This window comes from Cheilinus undulatus, linkage group 12, assembly GCF_018320785.1.
Source record: "Cheilinus undulatus linkage group 12, ASM1832078v1, whole genome shotgun sequence".
Classification (NCBI taxonomy): Eukaryota; Metazoa; Chordata; class Actinopteri; order Labriformes; family Labridae; genus Cheilinus; species Cheilinus undulatus.
The window spans coordinates 20,665,418-20,688,283 of NC_054876.1; the positions used below are offsets into that span (position 1 = coordinate 20,665,418).

The 22,866-nt window shown below is 38.5% G+C and overlaps 1 protein-coding gene across 3 annotated transcripts in view; it reads right to left on the reverse strand.

Annotated features, from left to right (window-relative positions):
• LOC121518679 (glutamate receptor 3-like) overlaps window positions 1–22,866 on the reverse strand; it is a 153,483-nt gene that overhangs the window by 47,641 nt on the left and 82,976 nt on the right. For 2 of the 3 annotated variants that reach the window (XM_041801161.1, XM_041801163.1), the window contains exons 4-7: window positions 21,554–21,741; window positions 5,194–5,247; window positions 4,839–5,000; window positions 4,213–4,380 (exon numbers count right to left, since the gene is read on the reverse strand). In XM_041801161.1, coding sequence (XP_041657095.1) covers window positions 4,213–4,380; window positions 4,839–5,000; window positions 5,194–5,247; window positions 21,554–21,741 — 572 coding nt within the window. Of the gene's footprint in view, window positions 1–4,200; window positions 4,381–4,838; window positions 5,001–5,193; window positions 5,248–21,553; window positions 21,742–22,866 lie in introns of all 3 variants that reach the window. The other variant, XM_041801160.1, reaches the window with a different exon arrangement.

The following is a 22,866-nucleotide window of genomic DNA, read 5'->3' on the forward strand; positions in this document are numbered from 1 at the left end:
CAAGGCATTGTTAATTTTTGTTTGGTTATTATTTTCCTTTTCATATTATTTAATATTACATTTTTCTTCATATATATGTGTAAATTTATACATTTAACTCATAAATATAACCTACTCATTTACAGTGTCTCTCTCTAGAACTAACCCCTTTCTTCTTAAAATAACTTTATCTTTTGTTCCCCCATTACTTAAAGCACAAATGCATACCATATACAACACCATCACCCAAAACATAGCAGCATGGTGATAGCCTTGCTAGTCTATGTCTTTTTTTATTTCTGCTTTCTGGAATGTCCCCACAAGGTATTGATGTGTCTTATCTAAAAATTAAATGTATAATTAGTCACTCATCTTGTATTGCTCTGCACCACTTATTAAAGGGGAAAAAGGCATTCAATGGTCACACTAACATCTTTCCAATTCATTTGTGCTTCTCTAAAACGGTGATCCCCAACCTTGTTTCAAAGGTGACCCCTATTTGTATCTAAGAAAGCTGAGCTCCTAAAGACCCACCTTCTAAAAGGATATATTACTGTCAAAAACCAACATAAATCTTCATTATTTTCTGATAAAGCCCAAAGGAAATAGGTCTGAATATAATTTTCTTACCCAAAGTGCCCTGTATGAACTTTTTAATAAGAGTTTCATTATGATTTCAGTTAATATGAGAATCCCGACTTTGACCCCCCCCAGAGCAGACAAAGCCATCTGCATTTCTGCAAAACTGTGCCGCTCCAATCACCTTCTGACCTGTCTCTCTACTTTACAAAAATCCCTGAGGTTTGGGATGGTAAAGCAAAGCGAGTTATCCTGAAAGAGTGGAGATCAAGCTCTCCTCCTTGTTTTAGAAGAATGGTTAAAGACATGATCTCTTGCCTATTCCTTGTCTGTCATCCAAAGTTTCTTTAAGATTTATGGTCCTTTCATTGATTACATAGAAAGAAGAAACATCAATTTCATGTTGTACCTTACTGTACTAAATCACCATGTCTGATGCATGCTGGATTTTGCCTTGTGCCTCATTCAAGTGAGTACAGCTCGGGACTGAAGGACTCTCTACATGGCCTCAATTCACTCGCATACAAGCTAGAGTGACATGGATGCATTCTCTTTTGATTTTTTCCCCTTTATAGGTGGCAGTTTTTGTTTTTTTTTTGGTCTGACATTGTTGTTGGTATTTTGTATTGGTTCTGCTGTGATTGTCTGTTTTGTCTTTGTGTCCTTTGTGTTTGTGTATTCATAATAGCAAAGTGGAGGGGATAAAAGTCTGAAAAATTCTCAAAAATGAGTGAAAATTATACATTATGCACAACTTTTCTTTTTGCAAAGTTTGCTATGGCGTGGAGTTCAGGAATGACAAAAAGGTTTCCTCACTTTGCAAAAAGAAATCAGTGTTTATGGACAAAAAACATGCCATAAATGTCTAAACTGAACAAAACATTCAGCTTGAAGTGCTACAGCCCTTGTCCATTCCTGTTTATACATAATGTACTGTGAAAGTATTTATAATAAATGACCAGCCTAAAACTGTTATAAATGAAGAGTGAGCGAAATTATGAAATCTTGACTTGTTCTCATTTGTAATATAGAACAAAATCAAGAAGACATAAAAGAAAAACAATTTCAACATTTTTGCTATTCACCTTATGTTTTATGAAATCACAGGGCTCTCAGGTACGTTCTGATTGTCTTTTGACTTCCAGTGGCTGTCATGCCACAGTCTGTCTGTGAAAATTAAGAGTTTTGTGCAAAAATGTACTGAATAGTATTTCATTTGAATCAAGTTTCTATTTGTATGTATTTATTTTGCCAGTTCTTATTATATCTGTGGGGGGAAGTGACAATAACTGGAGGAAAAGACATTAAAGTGGACAACTTCAGTGAGTAAAGTGAGAAGGGATGCGTACATAAGGTGAATAGACCATAAATGTAGGATCAAGGGTGAATTCAGGTCAAGAGAGACATCAGGTTCACAGTTTGAAAGAAGAGGTTTCATTTTCTTATGCAATGACTAATAATAAAACTGTTTTTTTCTCAGCCCAATATGATGACGAGATATATGTGACATCACTAGTCAGGAAGGAGAAACATCTAACAAGAGATTGAGCCAGTGATTCATGGGGGGGGTAGCTTTTACTCGTTTCTATCATAACGTCATAAAAATGTAAAACTGATTAACTGCTCAAAACTTTTTGTTTAAAATTGATGTTTTTCTGCAACAAACCCAGTAAAAATATGTCTATATTATGTGTTTAATTGTGGAAAACAGGTGTTTTTGTGTTATCCCATCCAACCAAACACAATGTGTGTGACAGTCCTAAAACTATGTATGATATGAAGAAAATGATCAATACTGCGATTGAAAACAGGTGTGTGCTCTTTACACTCCAAATGAGTAATTCTTAACCTCTTAATTTGTTTAGCCTTTTTGCTTGTTGCTAGGGTTAATAATAGACTCAATTATTGATCAGCTGCTTCTGTCCAAATCAAAGTAGTTTCCACAAAAGTGTAGCGAATTCCTCCTAGTAATACAGGCGCAACTCAAAAAAATAGCATATCATGTTAAAGTTAAATTTTTCCCTGTGATTAAGTTCAAATACTTAGCTTTTCTAACTTCTAGATTCATCTCATACAAAGTGAAACATTGCAAATTTTTTTGTTTTAATATTGATGATTACAGTTTACAGCTCATGAAAATCAGAAATCCACAATCTCTAATATTAGAATATTGAGGAAAAGTCTATTTTTCAAAGGTTTCCTGAGCCTTCATTCTTTCATTCTAGTTCAGTTCACACAACTATAATTATGGGGAAGACTGCTGACTTGACACATTTTCAGAAGACAATCACTTTCACCCTTCACATGGAGGGTAAGCCACAGAAGGTCCCTGCTGAAAGAGCTGGCTGTTCTCAGAGGCTGTATTTAAGCATAATCACAGAAAGTTGACTCAAGAGGGAAAGTGTGATAAGAAAATGAGCACAAGCAACAGGGATGAGCTCAGCCTTCCAGAGGGTCGTCAAAAAAAGCAGATTCAAAACTTAGAGGAGCTTCACGAGGACTGAGGCTGAAGTCAGTGGATCAAGAGCCATCACACACAAACGGGTCCGGGAAATGGGCTACAAGTGTCGTGTTCCTAGTGTGGAGCCACTCTGAACCACGTCATCAGCGTCTCACCTGGGCTAATAAGAAAAAGAACTGGATGGCTGCTCAGTGGTCTCGAGTCTTGTTTTCAGATATAAGTCAATTTTGTATTTCATTTGGAAATCAAGGTCTCAGATTCTATAGAGAGACCCAAGAGGCGCAGAATCCAAGGTGCTTAAAGTCAAGTGTTTTCAGTTTCCACAGTCAGTGATGGTTTGCCATGCCATCTGCTGATGTTGATCCACTGTGCTTTATAAAATCCAGAGCAAATGCTGTCAATCACCTAGCAGTAGATTTTAGAGCACGTCATGCCTCCATCTGCTAAGAAGCAGGACTTGGCACCTGCCCACAGTGAAGCCAAAACTACAAGAAACTGGTTTACTGACCATGGTGTTACTGTGTTTGATTGTCCGGCAATTTTGCCTGACCTGAACCCCAAAGGGAATCTCTGGAGAAATGTCAAGAAGAAGAGAGACACCAGACTCAACACAGACCAGCTGAAGGCTGCTATCAAAGCAACCTGGGCTTCCTAACACGCCAGCAGTGCCACAGACTGATTGCCTCCATGCCACATCACACAGATGCAATTCACCCAAAAGAAGTTCCAACAAAGTACAGAGTGCATAAATGAGCATAATCTTCAAGAAAGTCAACATTTCTGCATTAGTAATCCTTTTTTGTGATATTCTAAAATTTTGAGATATTAGATTATCTATTTTCATGAGCTGTAAGTTGTAATTATCAACAATTTTTGTTATAATGTAAGGGATGAAGTTTTACTTCTTGAATTAAATAACAGGAAAAAATAAACTTTTCATGATATTCCATTTTTTAAAGATGCACCTGTATAATTAACGTTCTTAACCCCCATAATAGATAATCGGCATCTTCATTGTTACAGAATTTTATCATGTGTTGGTCTTTTTCTTCAGTATTTGGGAAAATAGCAATAAGAAGACTGAGATTTAAAAAATGTCCCATTAAACCTGAGCTCACCCTAAGTTGTGCATAAAACAATAAACAGAAACGTAAAGTTGTACAAAACGACGGCAAACGCACTTTTTTTCCTACCATTTTGAGGGCTCTCTCTATGTCGATGCCTTGGCTCCAGGGTACCGCAGGGTTGGCGAGGCAGTCGCCTGCACTCCCCCTGCGAGACACATCCACCCGCTGCCGCCGAAGATACCGGAAGGCTTCCGCAATCACGAGGATGGCATCATGGGTCAGCGCTGATGTGTACTGAGAACAAAAAAGGCGACAAGAAACCTACAGTGATGCACCACTGACGTCACACACACCCACAATGCACTGCTGCAACAGCAAGGTTGTCATCTCTGCAGCAGGATAAAGAGGGCGACGCAAAAATGTAAGAAATAAGAAAATAAAAGACAGAATTTAGTCTGCAGCAGCATACATAAAGAGCAGAGCTACATAGGGAGCAGTGCTGCTGGTGTGCAATAAGAAAAAAAACTTACAGTTTGATTGACATAAAAATTGCTCAAGCATGAAAGCTGCATCTATTCAAGGACAAACAGGGGGAAAGTTATTTAAGCTGTGAAAAGATTCAGATTGACATATTTCATACGCTTTCAGCAGTGTTACTACCTCAACACTTGCAAAAAAAAGAAAATTGAAAGCATCTTTGAAAAATATTAAATCAAATGTTGCTGCGGCTTCACCAGCTTTGCCTCACTGACCTTCAGTGGAGTGTTTTTGGCTTCTGGAAATTCTCTTTCATCCAGGCGCTCCCAGCGCTGGAGGAACTGCTGGACTATGGGGCTGTCGGGGTTGATGATCTGAAAGCCGGTGATGTTGGCTCCGCCAGAAAACACTCGGTCCAGGCTCATGTTAGAGAAACCCTGAGAGGAAAAGAGCGAGCACTCATTAGCATCAAGTCTGTTTATTTCTGAATCATTACAGTCAATTTTAAATCCATCACTACATGTTGAGAAGTTTGACAGGTCTACTGAGTGTTGCGTTTCTCAGCTCTGCATTGCATCACACTGAGAAGGAGATTTCTGGGTGTTGTGCAGGAGTGCTTCAAGCTCTCACCAGGTTGGCGAGGATGTAGTGGTATCCTCTGCTGTTCTTTCCCGAGGTCACCACCTACAAGACGCAGGAGGAGACACACAGTGAGTCACACTTTCAGCTCATAACAGTGAGAGAGAACATTTAGAAATGACAAAGACCTTCAATTTCATCACGCTGAGTGCTTGGTAAAGAAAGCAAAGGAGGATGTTTAAGAGCGACATTTGCAAGGGCAAGAGGGGGCGTGAGCACATTTGTACTTTTTTGTGTGTTTGTATGAGACACAGAGAGAAAGACTGTGATGACAGGGCTTGTTCCTTTCCATTTACTTCAACATGTTAAATAAGGTCATGGCTCTGGAAAACCTCTCTCCCTCTTTCTCTCTCTCTCTCTCTACTGTCTGCCTCTTCCTCTTTGCCCATCTGACTAGCACACTCGTCTTAATTAAACCCAAACCTTGTTCAGCACCTGTCTGAGCAGGCAGATCCTGTATGCACTGATTTCTTTAAACTTCCTCACCATCCAAACCTCCCCCCCTCGTTTTCTTTTTTCACTCTCTCTCCATATCTCCCTCGATTCTGAATCTCCGCTGCAGAGTATAAAGCTTCAAAAAGATACTGAGGGGGTGGATAGTTTTTTCTTTTTTTTCCCTGTCTTTTCACTTTCTACACTCCTACACAGTGTTGATAAGTATACTCAGGCACCGAAATCATCTAAATGTTAAATGTCCAGAGTGAAAGTGATATCATGTTGGAGGGATTTTGTGGAGGATGTGACTGCAGATGAATATTTTACACCTAAACACGCCTATGCATCCCTGTGTTATATTTCAAGCATCATTTGCATATTTTTCCTTTCCTTTTATCTGTAATTTCCTGTAATGCTTCTTTGCACACCTGTCCCTTTTTTCTGCATATTCTCGCCATCCTCCTAATCGTCTCTTGAGGGATTGTCCTTGATACTCCAAGGTTGACCCCCAGACCAGCTTATACACTCTGAAAAATCCCAACAATAAATCCAATTACCTTCCCTGGAAATGCAAAAACGATTCCATTGTGTTTGACATTTTGCACCCTTCACCACCGACTTCTGCAGAAAAAAAAAATCCTGGAAGCTTTCATGCTTATTGTTTTCCCTAATGCCTTTTTAAAAGCTCTTCACTTGCTTTTCATCCATGTGAGAGAAAGCCACCATGACCCAAGAGTAAGAACCGAGCAGGAACCTAATGAAGCTGCAGCGCCTGCAGTGACTGGCTGCTTCTCCAGTTTGTCGCCAACACACTTAGGCAGGAAGCACAAGACTTCACACTTTTATATCAGCAAGGAAAAGTGACACATCAACTGCTGTTTGCCTCTGAAACCTCATTCAGCTGTTAGAAAATAATCAGCTGTAAACACGCACAGCTTACTGGAGCTCTAAACAAATAATAACGCTGTAATTTTACTGCATTTGGCCGTCTTCAAGAATGGAAAAGTTAGGTTAAATTACTGTGTAAGTACTGATTAACATAAGCAATGATTCTTGTTTTATTTACCAACTGCAAATTTCTTCAGCCATGACTGAAACATTTCAGTTTATGCCTGAAATGTGAGGCTTAATATAAAGCTGCGATGTAAAGCGAATGCTGTTAAGCATCCAAATGCCTCCAAGCCATTCTCTGTTTATTTTATTTACTTTCATGCACATTTCACAGAGAGATTTACCACTCGGCTTTTGTGTCAGATACTTCCTTTCAAGACAACCTGAAAGTGTTTTGACTTGCATGAAAAGAAAGAAAATCCCCTGGCAGCTGCATCGGTAGTCATCGGGTTGGCAGCAAGCACAGAGGCTGACAACTCTTCTAAAGTTGAGAAATCTGGCTGGTTATTCAGTGCAGGGATGAATCTGAGTGGTGCATCCTGTTTGAGGCTGCTTGTCTTCACACAATCAATCAGTGAGCAAACGACACTGAAAATTGTTAAATGTAGTGGAGCTGAAATGCACAAACTTAATGTTGAAGCAAAGTGAAACAAAAAAGTTCTCTACAGTTGAATAAAAACAAGGACATGTTCTTTTTGCATAAAATAACTTTTTTTCACAACTGAATAGCTTTATTTTATGATTAAACCAGTTCAGGTGGAGTACTGACAAAGCATGCTATGCTTAACATAGCGTACATAACTTAATGTAGCATACTTAATTTACATGATGTAACATGCTAACGTAACGTACATAACAACATATATAAAGTAGAAAATGTTAAGTACATACTGAAATAAACATAATCTTACATGCACTTTTACATAATGCAATATATGTAATGTGCTGTACAAAACATAATTTACATACATAAAAAGCTATGTACATAACATGACGTACAAAGTTTAACTTAAATAACATAACCTAGCATACTTTACGTAACATTACATGTACAATGTAATGTACAGACATAAAACAACATAAGAGCACATAACAAAACATCAACATAATGCATATAACATAGCATGCATAACATAATATACATAACGTAACAGACATTACATAATGTACATGTGTAACAAACATAATAAAATGTACATAACATAATGTACACTAGGTAACATGCATAACATACTGTATATTTTGTACCAAGTTAACGCAATGTAAATAATATTGTGAAAATAAAGTAATCCAAAGTAGTTACCAGTAGAGCTGGGCAATTAATTGAAAATTAGATTAAATCGCAATATGGCCTGCTGTGATTTTCAAATCACAGAAGGTGGAATATTTCTTTAACACGAAATTTGTGCCAAAATACGAGTTTAAAACTTTTTTTTTTCGGCAGAAATGTTATCCATAACATATCAAGCAATCATTCAAGTGCCTTTTAGAATAGTCTACAAAAACATCTTACTTTCTTCATTTTTGTACTTTTTTTCTTGTTGAATATGAGAATTACATAAAAATGATCACTGCCTTCAGTACAACAATTCATATCCAATTTGCAATACAAGTCAAATCATCACAGTTAGATATTTTTTGAAAATTGTTTAGCCCTTGTTTAATTTTATATTGTGCTGTCTGTAATAGAGAATGATTAATTGCTTGTGTTTGTTGCAAAAATAGATAGGATGAGGAACTTTAAGGAATAATCACATATCAAATCGCAGTATTTGGGGAACAAAATAGTGTTCAATTTAAAAAACCAATGTGCAGAATGTAACATGCATGGCATAATATGAATTTTATAATATACATAATTTAATATAGGATGCTCGATGCAAGTTTCACTGACTTTAAACATTGCATAAGCTAGAAGCTGCTGCATTAATATGTTGGCCATTCTACCTTTGCTCAACAAAGAAAAAGCAAGTGATCACAAGTTCTTTAAAAAACTACAGAGGCTTCTAACTTTTTAAGGAAACTTATTTACATGTGTTCAGTAAATCCTCTGAGCATAAATATAAAACAGAAAAATCAGATTTATTTTGAAAACACATACAGGGTACTTGCCAGAAGCTATTTTTCTGCCGTTAACTTCTTAGAAAGAGGACCCCTGAAAAAGGTCTAAAAACAGCAGAGCCCTCTGGAGATCGTTGTGCTTTTACGACCAGACACTCTAAAGCTGAGTGTTTGGTATGGACAAATTTAGTTGTCATAAGTGTCTCTTCTTTTTCAATAAGATACTGAAGCTTGGGACTTTGCAGGAGTAAAAGTAGCCATCCTTAAACAAAAATACAAGCCAAACTGCTTGGTAATTCATTTCAGTCTTTTACTTGTCTTTGAGCAGCTCTGCTTACGAAAGCATCTTTATCCTCCCACATTTTTACATTTTCTAAATGAGCACTACTCTGTCTACACATGCTCTTTCTTTTTACATCATTTCTTTGGTTTGTATGGGGATTGGCTCCCTATCTCTGTTAGCAGTGCTGGTCTGAAAAAGTATCTGGGCATAACAAATATTTTTAGGATCCTGATGCTCCAGTTTCACACTCCCCTGGGACAATCACTTTTGTGAGCATGTGAAACCAGCAGGAAGCAGGGACAGGTCAGGCATCACCGTCACTGAGAGAAAAGACACTTTTACAGAGGTTATGTACTTGTCTCTGTTAGAATCCACTTGTAAAACACAGCCTCTTCAAACAGCTCTGGAGAAAAGATGACCTGCAGTCTGTTCAGTCAGAAGAACCTGCATGAAAATCTACAAAACATTCAGAATTTGTAATGTTTATCAAATTAAAGGGAAAGTCTTTGCCATGACCTCTCACCTATTTTCTTCAGTAATTTTCTTATTTGATAGCAGACGGTAGCTCCTGGAGTCCAACTAAGGTCTAAACATTTCTGACAGATGTGGTGTATTTCATGATGAGAAATCAGGATCTCCTAAAACATGACATGCCCTTTATTTATGAGAAAAGATGTTACGTATACTTCAAATTAAGAGTATCCTGTAATACTGTCAGTCCACTTATGCTGCTTGGCAAACTCAAGCATGATAAACATTTAGTGAGACAGCAGGTGTAGTAGTATCCAGACAGCAATGAATCTACTTTAAGTAGAAGGAACAGTCAGTACCTGAAAAACCGCCCCCCTGACGACACCATTTTCAAATCCCATCTCAAATCAGTTTTCTTAAACTGGCGTAATCTCTTTTTCTGGCCATCATACAAAGTATTTATTTACAGTCAATTTTATTGAACTCTTTGTATATTGATATTTTTATATGTTTGATTAACTCTGCCTTGATGCTGTACTGGTGCCTCCAAAATAGTAAAGGCATCATTTGCATCTTTACCCCCCCCCCAAAAAAAAGCAATATGTGATGGAAAATAATATACAACATACAAAGCATGTGTTTATGAAAAACACTACATAAAGACTTTAAAGTCTGACTTATGTATGGGTCAACTGATATGTAGCAGAGGATGTAGCAGAACATCGCATCTCATCCTAACTGGAGGGGATCACCAGTGCAAAACATTACACTATGAAACATTATATATGTTACATTACATTGTGTTTCGCATCATATTATGGGACAGTATGTTTCGTCACTGTTTGTTTTGTTCTAAATACATATTTTTATGCCTGACATGTCATTGTGTAATATTATGTTACACTGTAAATGTTACACAATAAACTACGATGTCATGTTGCCACATTACATTGCAACATCACGTTATTTCTGTTACTATGTTGTGTGAATACATTCAAATGTCTCATCACTACATCATTTTACCATGCTGCTCTTTTTCATAGCATTGCATTGTGTTACATTATGTTTTAGGACAATGCTGTATGACACAATATGGTTTGGAATGTTACGGGTAACATTACAATGTGTAACAAAATGTTACATGGTATAAAATTATGTAACACTACATTGCGTTACATTGTGTAAGTTACGTTACACTTTGTAGTGTGATGTGACTATTGCCATGTTACATATCAGTATGTTTTGTAACAGGGTTTTGATTTTAAAAAGCTTTTTTATCCCCAACATGACATTATGTAACATTATGTTACTCTGTTAATGTTACACATGATAACATTATGTTACATACCACTGTGTCATGTTACTACAGTATGTAGCAAAATTACATTTTTCCATGTTACTTTGTAGTGTGACTACATTCCTATATCACATCACTACGTCATGTTCTTACGTCATGTAGTAACATGACGTAGTGATGTGAGTTACTTTGCATTGCTTTTCATAATTGCATTATGTTAATACAAATCAGCATTACACAATAAGAAACCATGTGTTACATGTAACATATCATTGAGTAACACAATGTTACACAGTGTATCATTACATAACACTACATTACTGTGCACTGTCAAGTTATGTTACGCTTCATAGCGTTATGTGACTATTGCTATGTTACATTTCAGTATGTTGCGTAATAGTATGTTTGATGTTAATGTGTTTTTTATGTCTCACATGACATTTTGTAACATTGTTACTCTGTGAATGTTACACAACATACAGCTGCCATGTTACTATATAACAGCAAAATTACATTATCCGTATTACTTTGTAGTGTGACATTACTGTCTCATCACTACGTCATAGTACATCATGTAGTAACATCATGTTTATATGATACAATAAGTTCCTTTACACTGCTATGCATTACATTACATTATGTTAATACAATACAGTGTTATGTAATAAGATACAGTACGTTACATGTAACATTACATTGTGCAACATTGTGTTATGCTGTTTTGCATTATGTAACGCTTACTTAACGTTACATTTTATAGATTATGTTCTGCTTTTAGTGATATGTGACTATTGCTTTGTTACATTTCAGTGTTTTGTCACAGCATGTTTTGTTTAAAAACATTTTGTCATGTCTAACACGACATTGTGTAACATTATGTTACTAAATGAAATGCTACACAACATTCCCTTATGTCATTTTTATGCAATGTTGCGGTATTACATTACTATTTTATTTCCATGTTACTATGATATGTTACTGCATTACTAAGTCACCTAACTACCCACTAGTCATGCTATGATATTACATTCAGTTACTCTGCATTGTGTTGTAGTGCATTATGTTGTTTTATGACAAAAATGGTACAAGTTATGACAACATATGTTTTGTGTAACATTACTTTTAGTAACATTATGTTACCCAGTGTAACATATGTAACGCTACATTATGTTACATTGCATTTTTCAGCTGTGTCACCATTTTTAACTCAATATTAGCGTCCTTTTCAAAATTCTGGTTTTAAAAACTAAACGTTTTTCTACAACTAAAGAGACCAGGATAACTATATGGTAATGTATGCTAAGTAAAATGGGGTTTACAGTGGCTTTCATTCCATGCGGATATATGAGCTATATCAGCTCTCCTAATTTTCTGGAAAATGTATAGATCCTAGTTATTGGATCCCAATGTACAACAGTTATCTAATACTGAGGTACTGGTGTTTGAGAGTGATGCGTAGACTCTGTGGTTAAAAATAAAACACAGCACTTCATCTTCCAGCCCACACCAGTTCAACATAACCAAATGAATCATAGACAAAAACCCAGCACATTCAGACTCATGTTACAGATACGCATTCACCTCTTTGTGAAGGAGATTGCCAGAAATATGGTGCGTCTCCCCGTGTTGTGGAGGAAACTCTATGAAACAAGAAGGCAGACAGAGAGGGACACAAGAGCGCTCATGTCTTTATCCCTCCATCCTCTGTGCTCCTCCCGCCTGCCTGTCTGGATGAGCAGGTCTGTGCTTTACTATTTGAAGCCAGCCTGAGCTGCAGGACGGTTCGCCGAAATATTCCTGAGGGGATCGACTCTAATTAAGCAGACTGGAGCCATAGTCCTGTGCAGAGCTGGATGTCTGCCCGAGTGCCTTCAAGAGGATTTGACTCTCTTCCCACTGATGGAGGCTTCTCTTTGTTACACTGATTTGTCATCTGCCTCACTCAGAAGTGGAACGGACATCCTAAGGTTGATAACTGTCCCCTTTCACCAGTCAACTCATTATTTTTGTGTTGCATGAAAACAGGGCAAAATGTGAGCAGGGACTTTACAGTGAGACGTGCATTGAAGGAGGAAATGTAGCAGGAGAACATGGCTGAATATCAGTCAAAAGGTGCTACACAGACCCTTATTTTTACCAATGTGCCTCATTATTATACTGCAACATTTCTTAACTTTTTGCAGAATATTCATCATATTAAAATTCCATAACCCTTTGAAAATGTCTGGTAGTTTATTAAAATGCTGTATCTCCCTAGATGTATTATTTGAACAAAACACAAAATTACCCATACCCTCATCAAATTATCCTATACAACAAAAGCATTTCAAGTATAATTTTCTCCTGCTGTTTCTGTGCTGTTTGCTGATTTAAGTGTTTGTTTTGTTGGGCTCACAGCAGACATCAGCTTCACACTCCACATCTTCAGACAGCCTTCTTATTGAATGCCAATTTTAACAAAACCGAAAATGTGTATGAAGTTGTAATGTCCCTAGTATCCCTGTTGCCGTTGTGCATCTGCCAGCCCTCCTGTGTTTGATGTTTTTCATTTTCAGTTGCTTTTAACTCGCACTTCTCTAGGGTCTCCTTTGGACGGCTGGCTACAAAGAAGTCTGTTCAAAAAGCATGCTTTTTAATAGTCCTTTTATTGTTTTTGGTCTATTTCTTCTTCTCTTTATAATCAAAGTTGTTTATGCGGTTAAAGGAAATAAAGGCGGAAGCTTGTTGTTTTGATATCGGGGTTTGTTTAGAGGGCATTAAAGTCTAACCTCGAGTATTACATGTGCATGCATTTTTACATTAAGTGCAGTCAAAGATCACATGACTGTACATTTTTGCTTTTTGAGCAATTTAGTGGACCTCTTACAGGTGGCAGCATAACCTGATGAAGGTCATACAAAGTCACCCTCATTAAGTCAACATTTTCTCACTAAAAGGATTCAGTTGAACAGTACGAAATCCTCTCAGTGAGCAGTGCAACTACAACTAACTTATACATTTATTAAAAGGCTGAAGAGAATTATACTGATTTGACATCCTAAATATTGCAAATAATGCCAAAAGACATCAAGTACCAGAACATTAACTCAGTTGCATAAATCAACAGATAAAACCATTTAAAACTGCAGAGGTAACTCTTTGCATTCTAACCACTGTATTCATTTACATTTCCCACCCAGACCTATATTTCCTTAACTTAAAAATACATTTGAACACACGGAGAACATCTATTTACCATCAACTGTCAATTTAAAACCTTTAACACATCATAATGTAACATTACGTTGCCTTGCTATCTTTTAACTAGCGTTTTTCTTGCTGGTTTGAAAATGCATTTTAACATTAAGCCATTGTTAAAGATTCAAGAGACTATCAGCTTAGCATTTGTTACATTAACAGATGATATGCTCTGGCATATCCATCATTAGCATGGAACTGCCTTGTCTGAGTCACGTGTTGTTTGCTCTGCCTTTCCTCGAGATGCATGACGGAATACAGGTAGGCAACTCCAAGTACATAAGCCACATGGACACAATTTGTTATCCCACCAATCAGTCTGTGGACAAAAAAGTCATGTGCTGAATCCACAGAAAAAGCAAGTAAAGTGAGGGCCTATGAAAATGTTTCCAACAATGGTGTTCTAAACCCACTCCTTTTAATTGAAAATTCAAGTCAGGGTCATGAGGTTACCTAACCTGACACACCAGATGGTCACACATCCATCTGGTACACCACTCATACACAGCGTTTGGGAAAGGGCAGAGCCTTTAAAAAAACTCAGAGGGTGATTGGATGAACATTCTGTCACATCTTTACAGGTCAATTCGAGTAACAAAACACGTGACGTAGCCGTTTCCGAGCTGCGCCCCTACCGATATCCATACAGAGACATGTCAGTACACAACTTTTGTCGTTTTTGAAAAGAAAACAACTCAGTGCTGTCCTTTGTTCTTCTTTTAATGAAGAAACGTCATCAAGATCTGATAAACACTGGCACTTTAGGAGCATCCACGCTAATCTCTTCCGCCATAATTGCACCGGCCTCTTGTTGCTGCTTGCTTACTTCATGACTCCGCCACGCCCAAAAGTACTGCCCCTTGATGCTGATTGGCCCTGTCACTTTCCATCCGGGCCCAGACAGTTCAGACAAGAGCTTTGCAAGATGGATTTGCCAGTGAGAAACATGGAAATGGGCGTATCTAACTGCTTTGCAAGGTTAGAGGTTACTCTCATTTACCGTTAAATACGGTGTATAAGACGCATTTTTGTATCTATTTTGTCTTTCTTAAAAGTTGCCTGCGTCCTATATACGAGTGCAAGAAGTAAACAATGGCTGAATGAAATTATAAGAGATGATAATGTAAGAGAGGGCTACTGACTGTATAAAGAAAAACATGAACACAGAGCCCTGTTATATCAGGATGGTCCAAGCTTTATTTTATGGCTAACTTTATTTGCCGTATGTGAATGCAACTTAAACGTGTGTTAAGTCAGGTGAATACTTTTTCATGTTAAAAAATTAAACTTCAAAAGCTTTTTTTAATTCATAAATCTTTAAAGGTAGGTTTTTAAAGGTCTGTGTATCAGTGACTGGCTTTGTTAAACTGTACTGTTGATACTGTTAGCTGGTACTTGGCATATAGTGACCTAACTCATGATGTTACACAGCGCTGAGAGCATATATGTGTGAGGAATCCTGTGAAAGTTTTTTCACAGCTACAGCAATGTTGGAACAAGAATACATATTTTTCTTATAGAAAGCACCGTATGCTCAGTTCATATATTTAATTAATTTGGCTTTTTTTGGTTCTTTGTGATAATATGAGGCTTTATCTCTGAGGAAACTTTTCCTGGAAATCAAAGGATGTACATGCAAGAGGAAGCCCTTGAATGCTACAGACAATTCAGCTGGTTAAAAAAAGTCTTAAAGAAACTACGGTTTAATGTCTCTAAATGCACGCTATGTCTGCTCCTGTCATAAGGGTACTTTGGCTTCACTTTATTACAAAGAGAGGAGGTGGAAGCACTTAGTCCATCTTTATATAAACTCAATGGTATCAGCAACATTAAGGAGAGACTAAGAATACCCCTCATTTTGCACTGCACTATTAAGAAACTGACAATAACACGGTTCACATTCAGGGTTAACAAGCCTTCATACAGATGTAATGTCATCCTTATTCAGCTCTACTTTCACCAGGCTCTTTGCACAGTCTGGAATTCCAGAGCACCCTTGGGTGTTGAGCACTTCTCCTATTTCCCTCCACAGTACGAGACAGGGAGACTCACACTACATGGCTCAATTCCCACAAGCTCTATGCCTCTCCAGCTTCTCTTTCTCTCTCTGACTCCTTCTCTCTGTCTGTCCAGTGTGCAGGAGGAGGCTGGAGGTGACTGGTCCTCTGGCAGCGATTATAAGTCCTCTGTGCTTCTATTATTGATGAAAAGCCTTAAAGGTGTTTATCGCTCCGTCTTTATTTAACTGAAGGGATGAGCAGGCTGATACTTTCTGAGGCGGTTAGAGAGCCAGCAGGGGAGAGAGAGAAAACCCACAGCACATTTATCAACAAATAAGAGCCTTGTTACAAGTAGAACTACTCTGATGATGAAATAATTAGCACAAATGAATGACAGCTGTGTGTGTATTATTCTTTTATGTTGCTCTAGCTGGAGATAACAGCCTGAACTAAATGCTTATTTTAATGATTGTGGTGTTTATGAGCTCAGACTTTACACACTGGTTAAATATTAAATGTCAGGAATGGTTGCGTCCTGATGCCTGAGTGATCTCACTTGTGTTTGCTCACTCGTGCCTTTGTGCGAGATCTTCCCTCAGGCTAGGAGGGTAGGCTATTTATAGTAGGCTCATTGTTGTTGCTGTTATGGGACAGTGTGTCCTACTTACACTGGGAGCTGATATTACATTAAAGCAAGTGTTGATGTCACAGCTCGTACAAGGATGCGCTCCCGAGAGGTGAAGTCGCGTCCTGACGCTCTTAAAGCATTCAGGGAGACACTTGTCTGACAGATGCTGCATTCAAAGCCACCATTCACATTAGCCTGCCACGGAAACAAGATTATAATTGAGTCGGCATGACATGACACTGAGTGACCACCATTATCTGATTGGATAACTGGAATCTAATACTGAGGCAATTTGAGCACATTTGGAGAAAGCGTGCGCATCAATGTGAAGGGCAGAGAAAAGCAAACTTCCTGTGATTAATTGAAATGTTCCGTGCCATCACTGAAAATATTCCCCTGTGTCGGAAAAAATTAAGACAGAAGTGCAGTGAAGGTCAGAGAAAAACTTGTGAGGCCGGCGCTAATGAAGATCATTACGCAGAGGGCAGAAGCCTTTATGCACAAATATCTCAGAGAAGGACAGAAGGTCAAGATGTGCTGGAGATTGGGGATTCAAATGAGGGTGAACACAACTACAGAATGCACACAATATTTTTGGGATTGATGGTTTATATAGCACAATGAACAGCTGAGAAATGCAATAATCCAAACTGAAGGGACTCAGACAACTCAGCTGTTGGTTATATGTCATCTGCCAACAAGTCCTCATACATAAACAAGAGCTGTTATTTCTCAGTGAACAGAATTCTGGGGGATTAGCATTTTTAAAATCTCTGCATTGTACTAACCACTCACATTTGTATAGTTTGCGTTTGGCGTCTAGGCTCCGACCTCTTCACTCGCAGACTTATTCTACTTGCAGAATTTAAGGAGTGATGAGATAGTATCTTAAACCCTTGTCAGAGAAGACAGGTGGATGTTGGAGTGGTGATAGAGTTGAGAGTAAAAGTGCAGATCTGATGCAGGCAGAGCTGGCAAAAGCAGAGCAGAGAGAGAGATTGGAAATCCTGCAGCTTAAATAGATCACCGATTGGGAAGATGTTTAGCATGTGATTGGATAATGACACTCACAAGTCTTTTTGAAGATTGTTTTTAATTAAAATCCTCAACCTGCTTTCCTTTAAAGGGGACATATTGTGCAAAAATCACTCTTTCAGGCTTTTCTAACAAAAATATGTGCGCCTGCCCTGTCCACAATCCCTTCAAGTACCACTTGAGATGCTGGATAGCTCAGTGGGTTACCCTGCTGACTTTGGTCTGGGAGATTGATGGTTGAAATCCCAGTCAGGTCCTTAACTTTGGATAAAAGTGTTTGTAACATCAGAAGTGCCGCATCCATTTCCTGAGAGGGGTGTGGTCAGGGGCAGAGTCAGACTGCTCATTAACATTTAAAGCCACAGACACAGAAATGGCTCGTTCTGAGAAGAGCTGAAACAGAGGGCTTTTTAAACATGCAAAAATCTTATACTAGAGTATAAACTAGAGTACAAACTTCACAGGCATGTTTTGAGGAACTCTGAGAACAAATTTAACTTGTCTTAAAGGGTAAAAAAGGTCCCCTTTAATAATCAATCTACCATTTTCTCCTAACTTTTTCATAACCCTCTAAAACTCCTCACAATATTTACAAGTAATTATGTGTTTATATTGTCTTAGACTGTCTTTAAAAAACTGTTGAAAGAAGCCACATATCTAACTACAGAGTCTAGAGATGCTACACTTTTGAGTTTATTATAAGATTACTTTTTTATTTCATGTGAATGTATGTTTTACTGCTGACTTCAAATCAAATTGCTAGTTTCTGGGCTAATAAAGGCAACATTGACTCTTAAAAAGCTGTATTTTTTAGTCTCATGCTGCTGGAGTCAGGCAAAGTAAAGCTGTTGTATAACTTCTGTTTTACTGATGAATTGGCACTACCATGGGATGCGCTAAAGACAAAGAAATGGTGGATATTATGTTGCAGACATAAAGAACTCAGGGGCAAATAATACTGTTGATGGTTTCTCAGATTGGTTTTTCATGGTGGGTTTTTGTTTTACTGTCTCTGTATGTTCTTCAAGTACTTCAAATAATTTTGTGAACCCCTGGTTTCAAAGTATTATACAAAGTTATCATTTTAATTCTGAATAATTACACAAATGAAGCTCAAAATTAAACAAATTAACAGCAGCCTTTAGTTTTCTGTGTATTCTTTCTTAAAAAAAAAAAAAACTAAGCTAATGTTGCTAATACCAGCTTCCATCCCTCGTGGTCATGACTTGTCATTATTAACAAAAACATTAATTTGTATTTAATGTTACTACTAACATTTCATAAACATTACCCTGTTGGAGCATCGGCATAAAGGCAGCATAAAGGATGTATTATTATGGTGTTCTGTTTGACAATGGACCAACTGTTTTTCCCACAGGAGTTTCTGTTCCTTTCAAGACATTCTAGCTGCTGACCTCCGTCAGGATGGAAATACATGCAAATACTTGTAAAATAAAATCGGATAGGATTAAGCGTGGCCACACACTGCAAGATCATTGTGCCAATTTTCGTCCCGAAAAACCCTTTGGATAATAGTCATCAAAGGGCCGATTGTCAGATGGTTCTTAAGATTATCTTGCTGTTGGGGGTAAATTTTTTCCCTCTCCAACCTGATTGGATGCGCTATGACTCAAGATCATAAATACTAAGCATGTTCAATATTTATGACCAGAAATCCTGTTGTGTATGGTAAGCACCAATGACAGCAGAGCAGTATGCTGTACGAAACAGAGCAATAGCCAATCAGGAGGCAAGCTCACTAAAGGAGGAAGAGAAACGAAAACCCAGCCCTGACAGTGCTGGGAAGCAAAAAGTCAGATGGACGTCAGAAATAAAGGAGCAAAACCGACAGCAAAACGAGTGTTTGACAATGTGTACTGTAAAACATACCACAGATGAACTGACAACAGAGGAAGCTGGACTGCACAATGGGTGTAGCATGTAGCTAACAGCCAGCAACAATAGTGGTTTTACACTAAAGTCACGTTTGACCATGCAAGATTTGGTGTTTTGAGTCTAGACCAGGCTGAGACTGGTAGTCGGGTAGACAAAGAAAATGGTAAACAAAACAGTAAAATCAGAGATTATTTGTCACCACTTGCAGGGTCTCCCACATTAAGAAAATCGGTTAAGGTTTTAAAAATCTTTACTTGTGTGGCAGTTTAGAGGGTGGGCTAAGAATGGCCCTAACAACATGTTTATTACAGATTTTAAGCCTTTCACACTAAAAGTAACAAACCTGAGCAGCAAAACTGAATCACAAAATGTTTAATATAAACGACAAAGCAGTGTGCTGATAGAACAAAGCTCATCTCCATAAAATCACTTTATCATATCTAATGTAGCTAAAAGTACATAACCACCATCTGTGTAACTACTTCTAAAACAGTTAATACATCATACCGGCATATTATATCACTTCCATCCTGACAGTGGTGTCTCACAGTGGTGGCCTACAGGTGGGCTGTCAAAGAGTGTGCGTTAAGACCCTTCTTGCTTCATCTTCTTTTGTGATTTTCACACCTCACATAAACTTTTTGCACATAACGTTACAGCAACAGTGGAAATGTGAGCATTGTTCCACATAAATAACCATCCATGTGAAACAGTAAATTGCACTGTATGGCTGTCAGTATCTAAATCATTGGCATACAGTCATGTGCCTGAGTTTTGGGCATGTAGGGCATCAAGGATTCAATTCAGGGCCTGATGTGCCACAACCAAGAGCTGCAGAAGTGGGCAGGGGGTCAAGGGTCAAGCTTGGTACATGTCAACACACAAGAGTGTCACTCGAGGTAAAGCTCGATGGCATCTCTTTTGTCTGGGCTTTTTGATATGCCCAGAGATTGCTGGTAGTTTTCAGGCCCTCTGGACATCCACAACACAAGTACCCACCCTCTTCCCAGTGCCATGCTTACTTGCCACATCTACCCATTACTCCGCCCTAAAGGTGCAGACTTTGTTATTTTTTCAACAGATTATTTTCTGATGCCCCTGGTAACATGCAAGGACATCCAGAGCACGACCTGGGTTGTGTCAATCCTCCTTCCCACCCCATGAGGCCTTAAGGTGGGTTTGCTTGCCATTACACGTCTTACTTCAGCCTCGATTTTGGCCCAAACATGCCATATAGATCTGCTCAGTACTGTATGTGTATAAATAAATGATTTAAGCAAATCTGAACAAGGACTCAAATTATTCAAGGAATCGATTCAGCCCTTCTGCACTCTTAAACACAACTCACAACAAGCTTCTACCATGATGTTGATGTAGGTTTTTGTAGACGTGGGATAAGTGTGGCCAAAACAAAAATACAAGGCCAAATACCTGCATGAACCTTAAAGAGCAGAGACCTAAAAACTGATCTGCAGACAAATGTGACACATGTGCAATGCAGCTTCACATCCACTAAATGCGCAGTGATAAATTTCATATGACCCTTGTTTAATACATTCTGGACGCTGAAGTAGTCTCCACAGTGAAGACACGGTGCATGATGCTCACATTAGTAAAACCCTGAATCTGTATTGAGACTCTTCTGGGAAATGAGTGGCTGAGTATCACCTTGGAAACAAGGATGAGGAGGCTGCTTAATTCCTCCATGTGAATTAAGCCCAGGTGACCCCAGACAACGTGTGCATAAAAAGGAAAAAAGAAGAACAAAACAATAACAAATAGCAAGCCTTAATTGAATGTACCAGTCTGGCCTGCAACACTGTTGTCTAAATGAGAATGTAGAGATCTGAGGCGAACATGATGCACTCAAGATGTTTGGAGTAATAATGAAAAAGAAATGAAAAGATGGGATCAGAAGAAGCCAGGAGAGCGCCTTATTTTTCTGAGTGTGTAAATGGAGATACTGTCCAAGGCGAAAAGAAAAGAGAAAGCTTGTTGACTGCTTTAGAAACAATAGAAGATGGAGCTAGAGGCTGAAAACAAGTTTTAAGAGAAGGATAGTTTTGTTTCTGTCAAATAAACCAGCCTGAATTAGTGGTGTGTTTTTGACTCAATACCTGCTCCAGGATGGCGTTGATCCTGTCCACCTCACAGTCAATGAGGAAGCGTTTCTCCTGCCGGCGGTCCATCTCCTCAATGATGCGTCTGTACTCTGTGGGGTCCACAATGTTCCCGACTGAGCGAGCTGTCACCTGCCAGTTATTGGCTACAGCCGACTCCATGATGGCCTGGAGGATTGCAAAACCTGGAGGAGCAGACGGAGGAAAAGCGCTCAATCACATAACAATCTCTCTTTTTCACAGCACACCAGCAGGAAAACGTAGTTCCAGGATCCAGAAAGCTGTAGAGAGGAGCTGCTAGGTTATGCTGTCTTTAAACAATGGTTAACTATTTGTTCAGTGTCCGAAAAGTTTTTCATTACTACTATTAACAAACACATGATGCATATAAGTAACCTGGCACAATCTGGAAAACCACTTACAAACAGCATTTGGGAAAGGGCAGAGCCTTTGAAAAAAAAAACAAACCCAGAGGGTGACTGGATGAATGTTCTGTCTGTCACATCTTTACGGGCCAATCAGAGCAACAAAACACGTGGTGTAGCCACTAACAATCTGCGCCTGCGCGCCTACCAAAAAGTACACTCCATAAAATGCTGCATAACGTGAACCATGACGACTGTAGACATGTCAGTACACAACTTTTGTCGTTTTTGAAAAGAAAACAACTCAGTGCTGTCCTTTGTTCTTCTTTTAAGAAATGTCATCAAGATCTGATAAAACTGGTGCTTTTGCAGCATCCACAATAATATCTTCCACCATAATTGCACCGGCCTCTTGTTGCTGCTTGCATACATCACGACTTTGCCGCGCCCAAAAGTACTGCCCCTCGTCGCTGATTGGTCCTGTCACTTTCTAACTGGGCCCAAACAGTTCAGACAGGAGCTTTGCAAGAAGGGTTCGCCAGTGAGAAACACGGAAACGGGCATATCCATCTGCTTTGCAAGGTTAGCATTTAAGTGTTTGACTAAACAATTGAGAATGAGTGATAAGAAGTAAATGGAGACAGAAATGTCTACAGCAGGTAAACAAATATTAATCAAGCAGAATAAAGCATTTAAAGTTCCTGTGAGGAGCTGCCAGGCTGTGTCACTGTTGGCAACCCCTGCAGACAAAGCAGTCTAGTTTCTTTGCTGATCTTTTGCTGTTGTTAAGATGCCGGGGACAATTCCTATCCAGCCCAAAATCTAGCGTTATCTTCATTTTTAACCCTTTATAAGGTACCATATATGGTCACTTCCATTCCAATGGTCACTTCCACTTCCAGTAGAAATAAGTAATGGATATCACACCATCCAACCAATCAGCAG